This window comes from Triturus cristatus, chromosome 7 (genome assembly GCF_964204655.1).
Source record: "Triturus cristatus chromosome 7, aTriCri1.1, whole genome shotgun sequence".
Taxonomy (NCBI): domain Eukaryota; kingdom Metazoa; phylum Chordata; class Amphibia; order Caudata; family Salamandridae; genus Triturus; species Triturus cristatus.
In genome coordinates, this window is record NC_140590.1 from 1,209,821,835 (window position 1) to 1,209,837,081 (window position 15,247).

Sequence of the window (15,247 nt, forward strand, 5' to 3'; positions counted from 1 at the left end):
ATACTCTGGGGCACTGGGATCTTAAGATAACTAGCTAGCAGTCCTCACAACACACAGTTGTCCAAAGAAGATTTATTTCCCTATTCTGGGCAATGGCCTTCAAAGTCCTGCACTGCATTTTCAATTACCAATACCACATGCTTTTGTTGCATTTAGAAATTCCAATTACCATCCACATGACCCCTCATTAATTCCGTGTGAATGGAAATGTGTTCCGTGGGTGAGGAGCCTTATATGAACTCAACGGTTACATTGGAGTTTTGGAACTAAAACCTTTGATTTAACAGAGATGGACCTTATCTTAGTTGATTATTATGTCTGGGAGATGGTAAGGTTAGCAGTGCTCTCCCCTCCTCCCCTCAAGGTATATGCTTAAATCCTCCACGGGATCAAAACTTGTGAAAAATACATCTTTAAGGAGTACAACATGTGTAAAGTGTAACTCAGTCATATTAATTTTAGCACAAAATACAGGGACCCTAAACCTCATGTTTAAGGTAATACTAAGTTAAGAAGCATTCCTCTTCCACCATTTTTCACTCCCGAGCCTGGTGAGTGGACATTAGTTATCTTCTACTATGGGACGATGTATATTTTGGGTGTACCACCCGTCAATTATGTCTAGAACTATGCTCAGGCAAATACAATACATTGTACCTCTTCTATAGGTTCAATGATTTTGAACCTCGGTGTCACACCATACATTGTAGTCAAGAATGTACAAGATCGAGGGAGAATATAACTGTGACCTGCAATTAACAGGATTTGGTTTTACCACCTGATACAATTTAGAAGCATTGTGAATATTCCAGTTTTAGAGCACATTTAAACCTGAGCATGCGCAACATACATTAACATTTGTATACTGTAAAGACAGCATACTTCAGCTTTAGGACATGAATGGTTTGTTTTGTAAAAGTGTGTAATTCTCTATTAAGGGTAATATGTTATAGAGGAACCAAACTTCACTTGAAGATGAGAAGTATTGTTTTCATATTGTGTAATTGAGGACTGTCTCCTCTTTTTTTAATGCATACATGATTGGGGGTTTAAAACAAAATACTGTTTGTATGACTTTCAGTTTTATTTCTTGCCTAATCATTGTATCCTGCCTTTCTTCACACTTTTTCTAAATTGTCTTTTTCATTCTTCCCTTCTTTCTTACTATTTTTATCGAGCCTTTTCTTTGTTCATTTCTCACTTATCTTTCCTTTTGCTCTTTTTCTCCCCATGTTCTTATTCACTCATCTTATTCTGTGTTCTCTATTCCCGCATCACTTCACTCTCTTTTAGGAGATACTCCACCAACTTCCCACCAGAAGGAGATCCTGCAGTGGTTGTTTGGCTGCCCTTTTGATTCTCATGTTATTTCCAGCTCCTCATTCCTCACACCAGAACCCTCAGATCTTCTGGTGGAGATTGGGCCCAGGTAATTGTTAAAGCAAGGGATTTTCTCTCCTGTCATTCTGCTATTGTATACTGCAAAAAAAGCTTCTATATGGTCCTGGAGAAAACAGTGAAGGGATCTCCAAGAAATCCTAAGTTGACAGATATTTGTACAAGCTAGATCATGAGCCTGTTGTTCTTAAATGTACTGCATTCATCAAAATACACTGTAAAAAAGTTACTTGATAACCTGCAGCTCGATACTTCCCCTTCTCTCTGTCAGGAGATTTGATGCCACATTGTTAGCTGGTCCTTTTTCTCTTACTCCACCTTCATTACAACTTGCTATCAGGAAATCACTACAATGACAATATTTGGTTGAATTCAGAATGGAAGATGCTTAATTAGGTTGCCTGGTGGTTAAAGAATGTGCTTTAACCTTGCCACTGCGAAAACATTATACAAAGTGACTTTATAAGGAGATGCATGCTGACACTTTCCTTATGTGAACTGTCTTGGGTAGGGGCACTCTCACCTACCTAAATCAGGACAGGGTTTTTTTTCTTCACTCTGTTTTTTTGTTTTGTTTGTTTTTTACGGAACGCTGGCCATTGCACGTATTGGGTTGCTTTACATCGACGTTGCCAACAGAGTTTAAAAGTTATAAAACTGTGCATTCAGTTGTTCTATTGTAACACCTCTAAAATATCTGAAGGTAAGTTTCATGTTAGTCTTAAAACAGATCTACAAACATTAGCTGGCTGTTTTACACTGTTGACCTTTTATTTGCATATCTTATCTTGTGTAGCAATTTGGCAGGGTTGATGAATTGCATATGTGGCTAAAATTAAGGTGAATTATTGTTGAGGAGTTCTAAAGGTGTGGGGCAAGAATTAAAATGTGGAAGAAGGCTTTTTTTATGAGTAGTCATGTGGTACTTATACTGGATATTAATGGCCCAATATGTTTAGCTTGTCTGCAAGGTAGTTTGTCTATTGTGCGTAGAGTTTTTGTGTGCAATTCACTGCGTAGAGTTTTTGTGTGCAATTCACAAGGATGTTTGTACGGCATAGTCTGATTGTAGTAGTGCTGTAGGGTTGTGTTCTTGTATTCAAACTCTGGCAGCTTCCTTGTGATATGGTTGCAGTTTCAAAATATCTCTTTTCTTGATACCTATAAAGAAAGGTTTAGGGTAGACCGTTTAAGACCAGTTTGGTGCAGGAGTGTGTGAGTGATTCAGGTTATTTTGATCTGGTTCATTCAGGACGTTTGATGACTGTGTCGTTGCTAACCTGTATAAGCACAGATGTCTAAGCTTACACCAGCATTATAAAATGTGGTTGATTCTTCAAGTAATGCCCTGTACAGCAAAGTCATGAACCACAGTCTTCCTTCACACTTTGATTTCTGTAGATGCTTAGATATCGTTCGTAGTGAAAAATCATTAGAACCATTACAGCCTACCCATAGCCATTCCTACAAGGTGCATAAAAGCCGTTACTGGTTTATGGGTTCATCTTATTGTCCACATATAAACGCATTATCACCATTTGATGTCTTTCATCTGCTCACGCATGGCATTTTAGGTTTTTGTTTCCTGCTGTTTGCCACAGATTAGGGCGAGTACCCACTAAAGCAGTCACTTTCTGGCTAGACATGAATCTACATGTATCGGATATATAATATGTGTCTCCCCATTTGCATTTCGATCTTAGATTGTGTTACCTAAGCAATTAAATACAGCCAGGGTAACAAAAGTGAAGCATAAAAGAAAATCAAAAACAGCAGATACCCAGTACGTGCACTCCTCCCCTTAATCCCTGTCCACGAGAGAAGAGTGGAGACAGATTACCAGGGAGAATACCAGGAGGGGGGGGTGGCTTTGGGGCAAGGACACAGTGGGCTCTTTGAGTTTCAAACAAGGATGACAGGTCAGCAATCAGAAGAGTGTCTTTAATCCAGCGTTCAGGCAATTGAACCATGTGCCCCCACACACTCCCACCACAGGGTATTCAGCAAAGCAAAGATTGCTGTGCGTGGAGCAACCCTCCGCATCCTCAACTTCGCACTAAAGGTCTGCTCTTGTGGCTGCAAGATCAGTAAGTGTGGCCTTCGAGGCGTAACCCTCTCCCTGCAGTTCAGGCACATGTTTCTCTGTGGCTAAGGACCTTTCCGCCACCATGCACAGGTCAACTTGCAGGAGACTAATGCCCAGCAAGACAGCGTCTATCTTGGCCTGTCCTGTTTTGCTGGACGCCTCTATAGCAGCCAGTATTTCTGCACTAGTAGGCCCCTGTGACTCCTCCTGGCCCTCCAGTGGCCTACTGCGCGGAGGATCACCTCTCATAGTCGCTCTGGGTGCTGTAACTTGGTCTATTTTGGTTTGTTGCCTGTGCAGTCTGTCCTTTCCCATGACCTAGGTGAACCAAAAGGAGAAATGGGGAGGGGGGGAGCACTACGAAGTGCAATCCTCTGCACCCCTGGGTGCGATAGTGCAGTTCTTAAGGTGTTGGAGGCCCTCTCCGAGAACGGAAAAGAAGTGCACACTGGACAGGTGGGAGCACTGATTGATGTTTTATGGGTTCAGGACATGTGTCCAATGACCAAATCCCAGTCCAACAGGGCTTCCCGGAGGGGAAAGCCTCCGGAAGAAGGTCCAGGGGTACCGCGATGTCCAAGGAGCAACTGGTCAACAAAAAACTGTCACGTCTCAGCTGGGCCTCAAGTGCACCCAGGCATTCAGGATCATTGGGGAAACCAAATAGTAGGAGGAGGGTTGCATGTGCTCGTAGTCATCGGCATGGTAGGGCCAATCAGGCAAGTAACAGGCAAGTCCCTGGGTACCAGGGAAGCTGGGCGTGCAGTGAATATATTGGGGTGTTGATGGGGGGTCACTGAGATGGACAGTAGTACGGGCATGTCAATGTCTCTTTGACCATCTAGTGCAGGAGGGGGGATTTGCCACTTTCCAGCATGCAGGCTTATTAATATCTGCTGCATTGTGCACATCCATGGGGCCTTTATGCTGTGGGGCCCGCACATCTTACCCCCAGTCAATGCCACAGTTCAGGTGTGGGGCAATACAATCTGTAGTGATGCCACTGCTCTGTAAGGTCCCCCCACATTCTCTCAAACCAGCCAATGGGTGTTACCAAAGCCCGATGCACCCTCGCAATGACTCACCAGGCCGCCGCAAGCAGCAAGGTACTCACTCTAGCAGTGACTATCACTTCTTCAGGGCTTCTCAAGACTTCTTAAGGCCTCCAGGATCTGCATTAGATCCGTCTGGAGGACATCCCACCATTGCGGCATTCAGGGCTACTAGGCCGCAGCTTAGAGCAGGCCGCGCATCTGGGCTGAGTCGTGGTGATGGCTCCAGGAATTGCGTAGAAACGCTACTTGTTAGAGCACGTCCGATGCTGCTGCCATCATGGCCATGCCCCCATGTACAAGATTTTGTCTAATTTGCATTTGCTGAAAATGGACTGAGAATTCCAAAGTCCAGGTGTGATTCAAAGTCATTAGAAACCCTAGCTGGAGGTCCATGAAACATGTCTCTTTCCCCTCCAGATATCAAGTGAACATTGACCTAAGTGGGGTTCAAGTGATAGATTGGAAAACCAGCTTATCTAGCGGACACCCACTCTTTATTTAATTATCTGCACTTCTCTATAGTTTCTATTTGAGAAGTCGATTTGGATCTCTCTCCTTATTCTGATTGTAGTATGGTAGTAACTAACACAAGATTTAAAAAAAAAAGCTGTGCTAAGAGGCTTGCAGAGCCTGAATCTGAATCCTGAGGCTTTCTAACTCTAGGGCTCATAATAGGCCATTGAGTCAAATCAAGTGCCAAGCAACTGCATTGATGATTGGGGCAGAGGGAATGATGGGCTGTTTAGAAAGAGTTTTTACGTGTAGCATTTGGATGTCTTTATCAGTAGCAAGTTGATACACAGACTCCTACAGATTAGCCCTGGGGAACTACTACCAGTGACTCAGAATCACCAAGTACACAGCGCACACTGAACGGATCCAAAAACGCTCCAACGCTTCCCAAAAAATCTTCGCTATAGTGTAGGAATTCATGTTCCATGCCGCCAGCTCCACGACCATCACACTTTCACAGGACCTCTTCACTCCGCTATCCCACTACTTCACAAACAAAATTAACACCATTTACAACAATTTTGCATCTCAACCTGGTGTCTCTACCCTTGCTATCTTCCACTCAGATGACAAAGACACCTTGGAAACCACCCAGACCTGCTGTCCAGGCATTAGCCCACTTGAAACTGCCAACACAATGCACTCCATCCTCTTGGGAACTTTACATGTCCAAGTTAGCGAACTGGATGAATAATATCTGCCTAATACTCAACACTGAAAAGTCATAAGTTGTCCTATTAAAAAAAGGCACCGATCTCTGGTCCTCAGCCTAGTGGCCTTAAGTGCTGGGACCGATTCCCAGCCCATGCAACTCTGTCAAAAACCTGTGAATCACAACCAACCATCAAATCTCGATGTCCAGCCAAGTTAACATGGTGTTATCTACCTGCTTGTAAACTCCTCAAGAAAGACTTCAAGTAGCTCAATTGAAGGTCTGTCACACAAGCCCTAATCACCAGCAGACTAAGGCAACCCCTCTGTCTGCATCACCGCTCAACTTACCAAGAAGGTCACGTACAGAACGCAGGAGCCAGACTCACTCTCATACTACTACTTTACACACACATACAATCATCTTAAGAACCTCCACTGCCTCCCTATCTACAAATGAGCCCTCTTCAAGCTCCTCACACACCCCTACAAGGCACTTTACAGTCAAGGCCTAGCATACCTCAACAGCTGCATCCAGTTCCACACACCGACCACACATCTTTGCTTGGACAGCCTTCTCCTCCCCCCTGATCCCCTGAATTCACCAATGCCAGAGCTGGGGGCTGTACCTTTTCATAACTGACTGCTGTGAGAAGTTGGCCTGGTATATGCTGTTCACTAGTTAAAGTGACCACCTTGTACCATGCCAAGCAACCCTTATGGTGTGGTTGTAAGTCAACCTTTTCGGACTAGCTGCCCTAGTGGTAGTGTAGGCTAAGCAGTCTTTGAGGCTAAACTCGTTAAAGCGTGTTAAGCAAGCTGTTTTACCATATGTAACCCCCCTTTATACCAATGAAAGGACACCACACAGATATATATTCAAAATATATATGTATTTATTAGTCAAAGTATCCCCTAGACTCTTTATGAGCACAGGAGCACAAATCGTTAAACAAGAAAGTATTACAATATACAGAAGTTGCACTTTATATGGATAGGCCCTGGTGGCCGATCAAACCATATACTAAAATAGTGGTATAAGTACCACGAACAGGAAAGGCAAAAGGCCTAGGGCCTCTAGAATCGCTGGGCCTACAAGGAGCTAACTTCAGTTAGTGACCAGGAGGTCCACGGGTCACGTGTGCAGTGAGGAAAGTTACACGCGGGCTCCCATAGGTTTTCAATGGGTGCGTAAAAGTTCAAAAGATACTGCTAGAAGGGTCTTCGGGATGCACTACGAACTTAAGACTAAAAACACAGACACTAGAGATGTTTCTCTACACTTGGGCACCGGAGTGCCAGCTTTTCCTCACCCACAGGAAGCGGGTGCATAGGTCTCGGAAGTGCGTCGGGTTTCGTCTATCAATTCAATGGAGCCTGATGACAAAGATGCTGCAGGCGGTCGGTCCAGAAGAGATGCGGTGGAACGGAGTTGTAGAAGACCTGAAAGCAGAGGGGACAGTATTCACAGTCATTAGCCAGTGACCGGCGTGGCACCAGGTAGGTACCAGGCGATGTGGGGTGCAAACAGGTGATGAGGTGTAGCTTGTCTCCGCAGCCACGTGGTCCCTGAAGGTCGACGACGTCCAGGAGTCGGTTCACGAGCTGTCCCACGCAGGCTCTCGCTGTTGGCGGTGTCGGCGACTCGAAGGAAGCAAACCAGCCTTGGCAAAAGCAGAAGTCGTGAAGAATGAAGAAAGCTGTTTACTCGGACCAGCAATGTCAGAGGGGCTGCTCCTTTGGAGGGAAGCAGGGGCCAGTCTGGAGCAACCAGACCAGCGTCGTAGTTTTCAAACAAGGTCGCCAAAATGGCCACTAGCCAACGGGCCAGGGACCGGGCAGGCGCGTCGAGATGCAAAGTGCAGAGGGGCCCCACGCAGATCGTGGAGATGCTGGAGGGCTCACCTTTGGTGCAGATGCTGCTCGGGTGTTGGGCTTCTCAGGACCCAAAGCACAACTTGGGTCACAACTCTGTTGTCGCGCTTGCAGCTTCTCGTCGGTCTTTCAAGATGGCTGGCTCCACGTGTCTCGGTGCCTCCACGGGTTCCTTCTTTGCAGGGACTGTGGATCGGGCTGTGAGAGGTCTGGAGGTCCAGGTCTTGTCGGGCTCTGGGCTCGGGCTCCGGCGGGAGGCGGCGGCAAAGCAGACGTCGAGTAGCTGGTTGGTGCTTGCGTTAGCAAGATGGTCACTCCCTGACCATAGGGGAGATTTCCTTCTGTCCTCTGTGCAGCAGAGCGTCGAAGTTCCCGTCTTCTTCTTGTAGTTAAGTTGATTCCAGGATGTCTGAAGTCTTAGGACACAGCTCCTACCTTTAAGCGGATTCTAGGGGCCGGACTACCTGCTAGGTCCCTCCCTAAGGGTGGGACCAGGAAGGGGGGTGCTTACACCCCCAATCCTTTGTCTAGCTCGCCCCAGGTCCGGGGCTGGTGTGTCCCAGGACCGGTTTGAACTGGCATATGCACCGAGGCTCCTTGTGAGCCTCAGGCATGTCTGATTCCATTCAAGTCCTACCTGACCAATACACAAAATCTTGTCTGGGGTGGTGCACGCACCTCCCCGGCAGGAAACCCTTTGTCCACGTCTCCCAAGCTGGAAGGACTCCCAGCAGCAGGAGGGCAGACTTGTGTCTGTGGTGGCAGCGTCCATTTTGTGGAGCTGAGGCTATGTCTGATTTTACCCGGGTTTCAGGTACTGTACATGTCGTGTCCCTCTAGAAGGGTGGAATGCTAACCCCGTCGCCAGAATTGGCGAGGGGTTAGTATTCCAATTCGTATGACACCTTACTCGACATGTTTTGATAAAGCCAAACCAAAGATAGCATTTAACCGCGAGGTTCATAATGCACTTAAGAGTATATGGTATGACTATATCTGGAAACGGTAGCAGGAAGTTGTTCCGACCACTGTAGACAGGCTCAGCTCATGCCAGAGCACCATCTCACATGTAACCAAGCACTCTGCCTTCAGGATTGTTAAGGCCTGCCATAGGAGTGACTTATAGGTTAACATGTGTCCCATTTAAGGTTAGGTATAGGTATACTACACCTAAGTAAGAGGTGGTTACACCAACTTACCCCAGCTGAGTGATCAGCCAGTTGTGTCAAATTGCTAGGCCAGGCCTGGGGTGGCATAATACATGCTTCAGCCCCTGGCAGGCCTTAGATACACCAATGCCCTGGGTACCTAGTGTACACTGGTACAGGGGCTCACAGGGTGATCCAATTCCAATTGGTTATGCACATATAGTGCATAGTGTCAATTTAGTAGAGAGAACAGCAGGCTTGGGGGTCTGATTAGCAGGCCCACAGCCTCAATATGTCAAAAACCAGTGAAGCAAAAAGCAAAAATTTGGGGTGACCATAGGATAGCAGACCCTACTCTCCTACACAACCCCCCCCCCCCCAAACGCAGGGACATTAAACCAGCCTTGACCAGTCTCGTCTTCATGTCCTAAGTGGAAGTACCTGGAGAGACCATCTGCATTCCCATGGTCTGTACCTGGCCGGTGCTCCACTGTAAAGTCCATCCCCTGTAGGGAAATGGACCACCTAAGCAGTTTGGGGTTTTCACCCTTCATCTGATTTAGCCACAAGAGGGGCTTATGGTCGGTCTGAATCTTGAAGTGAGTGCCAAACAAGTATGGCCTCAGCTTCTTCAGGGCCCACACCACAGCAAAGGCCTCCCTCTCAATAGCTGACCAATTCTTCTCTCTGGGGGTCAACCTTCTGCTAATAAAAGCAATGGGTTGGTCTTGACCATCTACATTAAGTTGTGACAGCACAGCTCCCACACCCAACTCAGAAGCATCTGTTTGGACAATAAACTCTTTGGAGTAGTCAGGACTTTTCAGGATAGGTGCAGAGCACATGGCCTTCTTCAGGTCATCAAATGCCTTTTGACAGCTTACTGTCCACTGAACCTTTTTGGGCATCTTCTTGGATGCCAGATCATTAAGAGGAGTCACAATGGACCCATGGTTCTTAACAAACTTCCTGTAGTACCCAGTCAAGCCCAAGAAAGCTCGAACTTGAGTCTGGGTGGTTGGAGGAGACCAGTCCTTGATGGATTGTATCTTACTCTCCAGTGGTTGAACTTGGCCTCCACCTACAAGGTGGCCCAAATACACAACCTTACTCTGCCCTATCTGGCACTTAGTAGCCTTGATAGTGAGGCCTGCCTTTTGCAGAGCCTCAAGTACCGTCTTCAGGTGGATCAGGTGATCCTCCCAGGTGGAGCTAAAGACAGCAATGTCATCAAGATATGCTGCACAAAAGTCATCCAACCCAGTAAGGACTTGATTCACCAACCTTTGGAAGGTGGCAGGTGCATTCTTCAGACCAAAGGGCATCACCAAAAATTGATAATGCCCACCTGGGGTTGAGAATGCTGTTTTGGCCTTGGACTCCTCAGCTAACCTGATTTGCCAATAGCCAGCTGTCAAATCAAATGTGCTCAAAAACTTAGCAGAAGCCAGTTTATCTATGAGCTCATCTGCCCTTGAATAAACAAGAAGGAATTGGTTTCTGACAACCGCATAAACATGACAACTTTGTTTGCCTTAGAATCGGAACAATCTCAGAATCGTGGAAACAATAGATAATAGTTTCACTCAGTCAATCGTGCATGCTTCGTTTCTACAGAGTTACACAGAAATGGATAGACGGGCGTTTCAATAAAAAGAGTTTATTGAACAGTCTTATTTCTCGTGCAAGAGATATGAACTGCTACAATCGTACGACTGAATGCGAAGTAAAATACGTACAGCGTTAGCAGGAAGATAAAATAATACTGCAATAGCATGGTTTGTAGCTATGACAGATATTCATAAAAATACATACATAAATAACACAGGCTAAAATGTTAATACTCATCTGATGCTTCTAGCTAGTTCTACCCCAGTGTACCTAACCTAAGTGTAGTACGAGGTAAGAAGTAGGTGCTGTTTGTCTATAGTCTAGTTTAGCTATAGTTGCCAAGATTTGCCAAAAGTCCCTCTAGGTTCTAGTCCGCTCCATACCTTAGAATGAGTGAGGTTGGAATCTCTTTCCGAGTCTCGATCTCCAACACCCTGCAAGGGGAGTCAGAAACACTGGAGATGGATTCTCTGCGAGGAGGATGACAGAGTCTGGTCAGTGTGGCAGGCGGGGACTTGACTTCCTTCCAAACTTGCGGTGGCGAGCCGTGTCGTGCAAGTAGGCAGCCGAACCGTGGTTTGCCATGGTAAGTGAAGGTAGGTAGGTAGGTAAAGCTTTATTCGATAAAAAATATCATAAAAGCACAACATACAGTAATAAAAAGGATAAAGTTAGACAGTAAAAAATCAATTGATCATGGGTACATCTAGGATTATAAGAATAGTTAAGAACAACATGTGTAAAATACAAAGAGCTTGGTGGCCTGGAGTTCGTTAAAGTAAAATAAGAACAAATCGCAAAAGTAGATCAGTGCATATGAAGGGCAATTTTTTTCTTCCGCAGTAGCCAAGCACAGCCCAGATACTTAGCAATACCGCAGACGATAGTAAGGGACGAGGCATCTGTTTGCAGGATGCGTAACACAGTACGATAGTCGCGGCATCCGAGCATTCTACAAATCGGACTCAGCCACTTAGCTCTTGCTCTTCTATAATGGAAGCAGGCAAATAAAAAGTGGGGAGTAGACTCTTTGGGTGCTGTACAGCTCGGACAACCGACAGATGAGGGGAGCGATCCCTTCCAACCATTAGTAACACAGTTGAGGGGGAGGGACCCCAATCTGAAACGCACATACAAAGATCTATCCAATGGAGACTGGATAAAGTCAAGATATGCTTCCAATTTACGGAAGGGCTTATGTTCGAAAAAAGCCTCGCTCAACTTCCCCGACTTTGGGTTGTTCAACTCTCTTGAGTTTACTCAGCTCCAGTAGGCCTTCTTAAGATCCTGTTTCGAAGGGGGTATCTGGGATTCCCAACCGTCTTCATAGCCAATGGATCTCAGTGTTTGTTTTATATAGGTCATCCATTTTAGCCTCCTCCCAGTGTCCGCTGATATAAGATCATTTAAGCCTGCAGCATATTTAGCAAGTTCTGGGGTCCGTCGCAGTCTTGCCCAGAATAATAAAGGTCGTAGACGTGCAATGTCCTGAATGGAATGTCTACCTAGGTCATACAACAAGGGTTTTAGTGGAGATGATGTTGGGACAGAAATGAGATTCCTCATAAATTTATTCTCCGAGACAACCAGGTCATGAATATTTTCGTAGCCCCAAATTTCAGCCCCGTACATAGAACTAGACAATGCCGGTGCCACAGGTCGACTGGTAGAGAGGTGTTGTTCTCTAATAATGGGACCAGATACCCTCTTGTGGCATAGGAGCATCTTGGTCAGGTGCGAACTCCACTTCATCCCTTTTACTATACGTATGCCTAGGTAATCGAAAGAATCCACAATATCTAACGGTGTGCCATCCAGAGTAAAAGTATATCTAAAACGTCTCGGAGGGTTTATGACCATTAGTTTGGTTTTTTCTGTATTTATAATAAGACCATAGGACTTGCAAAAAGAGTCGAATCTATTTAAAATTCTTTGCAGGCCAGCCGGGGATTTGGAGATAAGGAGAGTGTCATCGGCGAACAGGAGAGTAGGGACCTTTTCACCAGCCAGGACTGGAGCATCAGCTGGGACCTCTCTAAGGAAATCCACCACCCCGTTGATGTATAGGGAAAACAGGGTGGGTGCCAAGACACAGCCCTGGCGTACCCCCCTGTTCACCGCGACACTCCCTGTGAGCTGGCCCTGAGCACCCCATCTAATATTAGCATGGAAAGTGAAGGTATATTTATACCTTGAAGGTGTTTAGGAATGCCAGTATTCACGTAAAAGTTGGGCAGAAGAACGTCATGAATGAACCCCTAAGGAATAGATGTTCATGCATAATAAATGAGTTCATGAAGAAATCAATATCCAAACAAGTGGAAATCCTAAAGGCTTAAGAGTCTGGTTTTCCAAGAACTTGTTGTGACGTAGATGAACGGATGTAGGTGGCCATGACTGTATTTGGTTAGCATGGATAATGCCTAAATAAGGGTAGGATTTCTATTCCTAAATATGGGCAATGCGAAATGTGCCTATATAAGGACATAAATCGGGAAACCTGTATACGGTTTCTAAATCGACACACAACAGTTCCACTGGTATGATACCCATAACTTTGTGCTTAAATTCTGTGTATATTTCAATTCCATGTGCAAGTTTGGTATACATGTTTTATATGCTTGTAGTTTGTGTGTGTCTCTCTTTCTCTCCGTCTGTCTGTCTGTCTGAGAACTGAGGCTACTGGGATCAATTGTCAATTGCACAGGATATCTGCATAATAGAAAAAGAAACAAATGATATACACTGGCGCTCGTCCATCCACGGCTTGCTTCAGGGAAAACCATGGCTGATAAAGAGACCTAAACAGGGAACAAACGTACCAAAGCGGAACCCCTGCTACCTGACTACCCAATGAAGAACAAAGGCGAAGATACCAGCACAATGGACATGATACTCAGGAAACTGGAAATGGTCCACGACCTAGCGAAATCTACCAAGCTTAACACGGATCTTCCTTGTCGGACTCTTCAACTCATGGACTCCCTCCCTTTGTCCTCCCTGACCCTTGCCTTTAGTGGATCCTTTCTTTTTCTGGATCGCTAATTTATCTGGTTATTGTAGGTGTTATTTTTCTGTAATTAATGCAATTTTCTTTTGCCGTTTGTTCCCCCTCTGTTGACCTGCCAGTTCCGACCCGCCTCCTAGCCCCCTGTCCTTTGTTGCTCTTTGACTAAGCGCTCCTTCTCCCCTTGTTGGGGAAAGATCTAATATTCTTACTCTGGAGTCTCAGTGAACCCTCTTAGAGAGTCCACAGCATCAAGCGAACCACGCACAGCGGAGGCATGGCATGGCGCCCCTTACCAAAGCACTCCCTCTCCCCTTGTTGGGGAAGGATCCAGTAGGTAGACCTTGGAGTCTTAGAGACCCCTCTGAGAGAGTCAACTGTGTAAAAACACCCTCCCCCCCCCCCCTGTTTTCATGCTCTCTCTCACCCTCCCCTACCGCTTTCCCTCTTTCATTCTTTGTCTACTTCCTCTGGTCCTATCCCCTCCCACCTTAATCTCTCCCCCTGCCTGCTACGCCCCTAGCCCCCTGTGCCCTTTAACTAAGCACTCCTTCTCCCCTTGTTGGGAAAAGATCCAACTACTTATACTCTGCAGTCTCAGTGATCTCTCTGAGAGAGTCCACAGCGCTAAGGGAGCCACTCACAGTTGAGGCATGGAATGGCGCCCCTTGCCAAGGCACTCCCTCTCCCCTTTTTGGGGAAGGATCCAGTAGGTAGGCCTTGGAGTCTCAGAGCCCCCTCTGAGAGAGTCCACTGTGTAAAGGGAGCCTCTCGCATCTGAGTTAGGGGAATGATACCACTTCCCCTGGGATCACAGCTTACTGGACTCTGGACTTAGCTTTTACTCGTCTACCGGTTTGTGCCACCATCACCCTCCCCCCTCTTCTTTCATGCTGTGTCTCTTACCCTCCCCTCCTCTTTCCCTCCTTCATTCGCAGTCTACTTCCCCATCTCCTACCCCCTCCCCCCTGAATCGCTCCCCATGCCTGCTTTTTCCCTTAGGCATATGCCCTTATTGTTTGTCTCGACTGAATATGTAACTATGCTCTAATAACTGTGTAACCTTTGTAACGATGTAACCTGCAACTATGGTCTGATACTCATGTAAAATGCTCTGATCCTTCCGGGTCTAGCCAGCGCTATATAAAACCTTTCAAATAAATAAAATAAATAAATGCCCCCGGTTGACATGGCACAAGATGGGGCAGGAGGGTGGGGGATGGTAAGGACAGCTTCTCAAGACCTTGAAGTGTATTACCTGTATTTCTGTGGGTGGAGGTAGGGATTCATGGACTAAAGCGGTAGAATGGAGACTGGGCTTCCTATAGAAATCCCATGAAGACTTGGTTACCAAGGGCCTCACTGATGTGTTTAGCAATAATCCATTCCTTTTGAGTTCTGTCTGCGGTGCCTGTGGGTCTATTTAGTGCTGTCAAAGGAGGCGAAGTGCTTGTTTGTACCCCGGAGTTAGGTGAGATGGTGTAATGGATATTGCATCTCGCATGAAGCTTACTTTTATCACTTGTTGTTCTGGCTAGCTATGACCACATCTTACTTTGTTTCAGTAGATGTATTCTGTTCTGAGAGGCAATACATCTCGAGCTGCAGACGAAGTGTGACATCCAGCTCTGAAATAAAATTCCAGCATCTGCACAGACAGCGATTCCTGTCCGTTTTATTATTCTTATTTTAAACATTGTCTTTTGTCCTACGATCATGGCAGATTGAACTTCTCCACTGCTGCATCGACCAATGCAGTGTCTATTTGTCAAGCTGTCGGCCTCAGCAGTGTGGATCGAATTGAGTGCTCACGAAGGTACCTGATCAAGGTGAGATGTGAGTGAAGGAAGTGTGTATCAAGACAAGACTTTGACTTTAAAACAGCTTGTGGGCTATTCTTGGA

At 46.0% G+C, this 15,247-nt stretch overlaps 1 protein-coding gene across 1 annotated transcript in view; it reads left to right on the forward strand.

Annotated features, from left to right (window-relative positions):
- Window positions 1-15,247, forward strand: part of PFAS (phosphoribosylformylglycinamidine synthase) — a 257,939-nt gene that overhangs the window by 41,487 nt on the left and 201,205 nt on the right. The window contains exons 3-4 of the mRNA XM_085618581.1: window positions 1,294-1,429; window positions 15,068-15,173. Of these exons, the coding sequence (XP_085474707.1) occupies window positions 1,294-1,429; window positions 15,068-15,173 (242 nt within the window). The remainder of the gene's footprint in view (window positions 1-1,293; window positions 1,430-15,067; window positions 15,174-15,247) is intronic.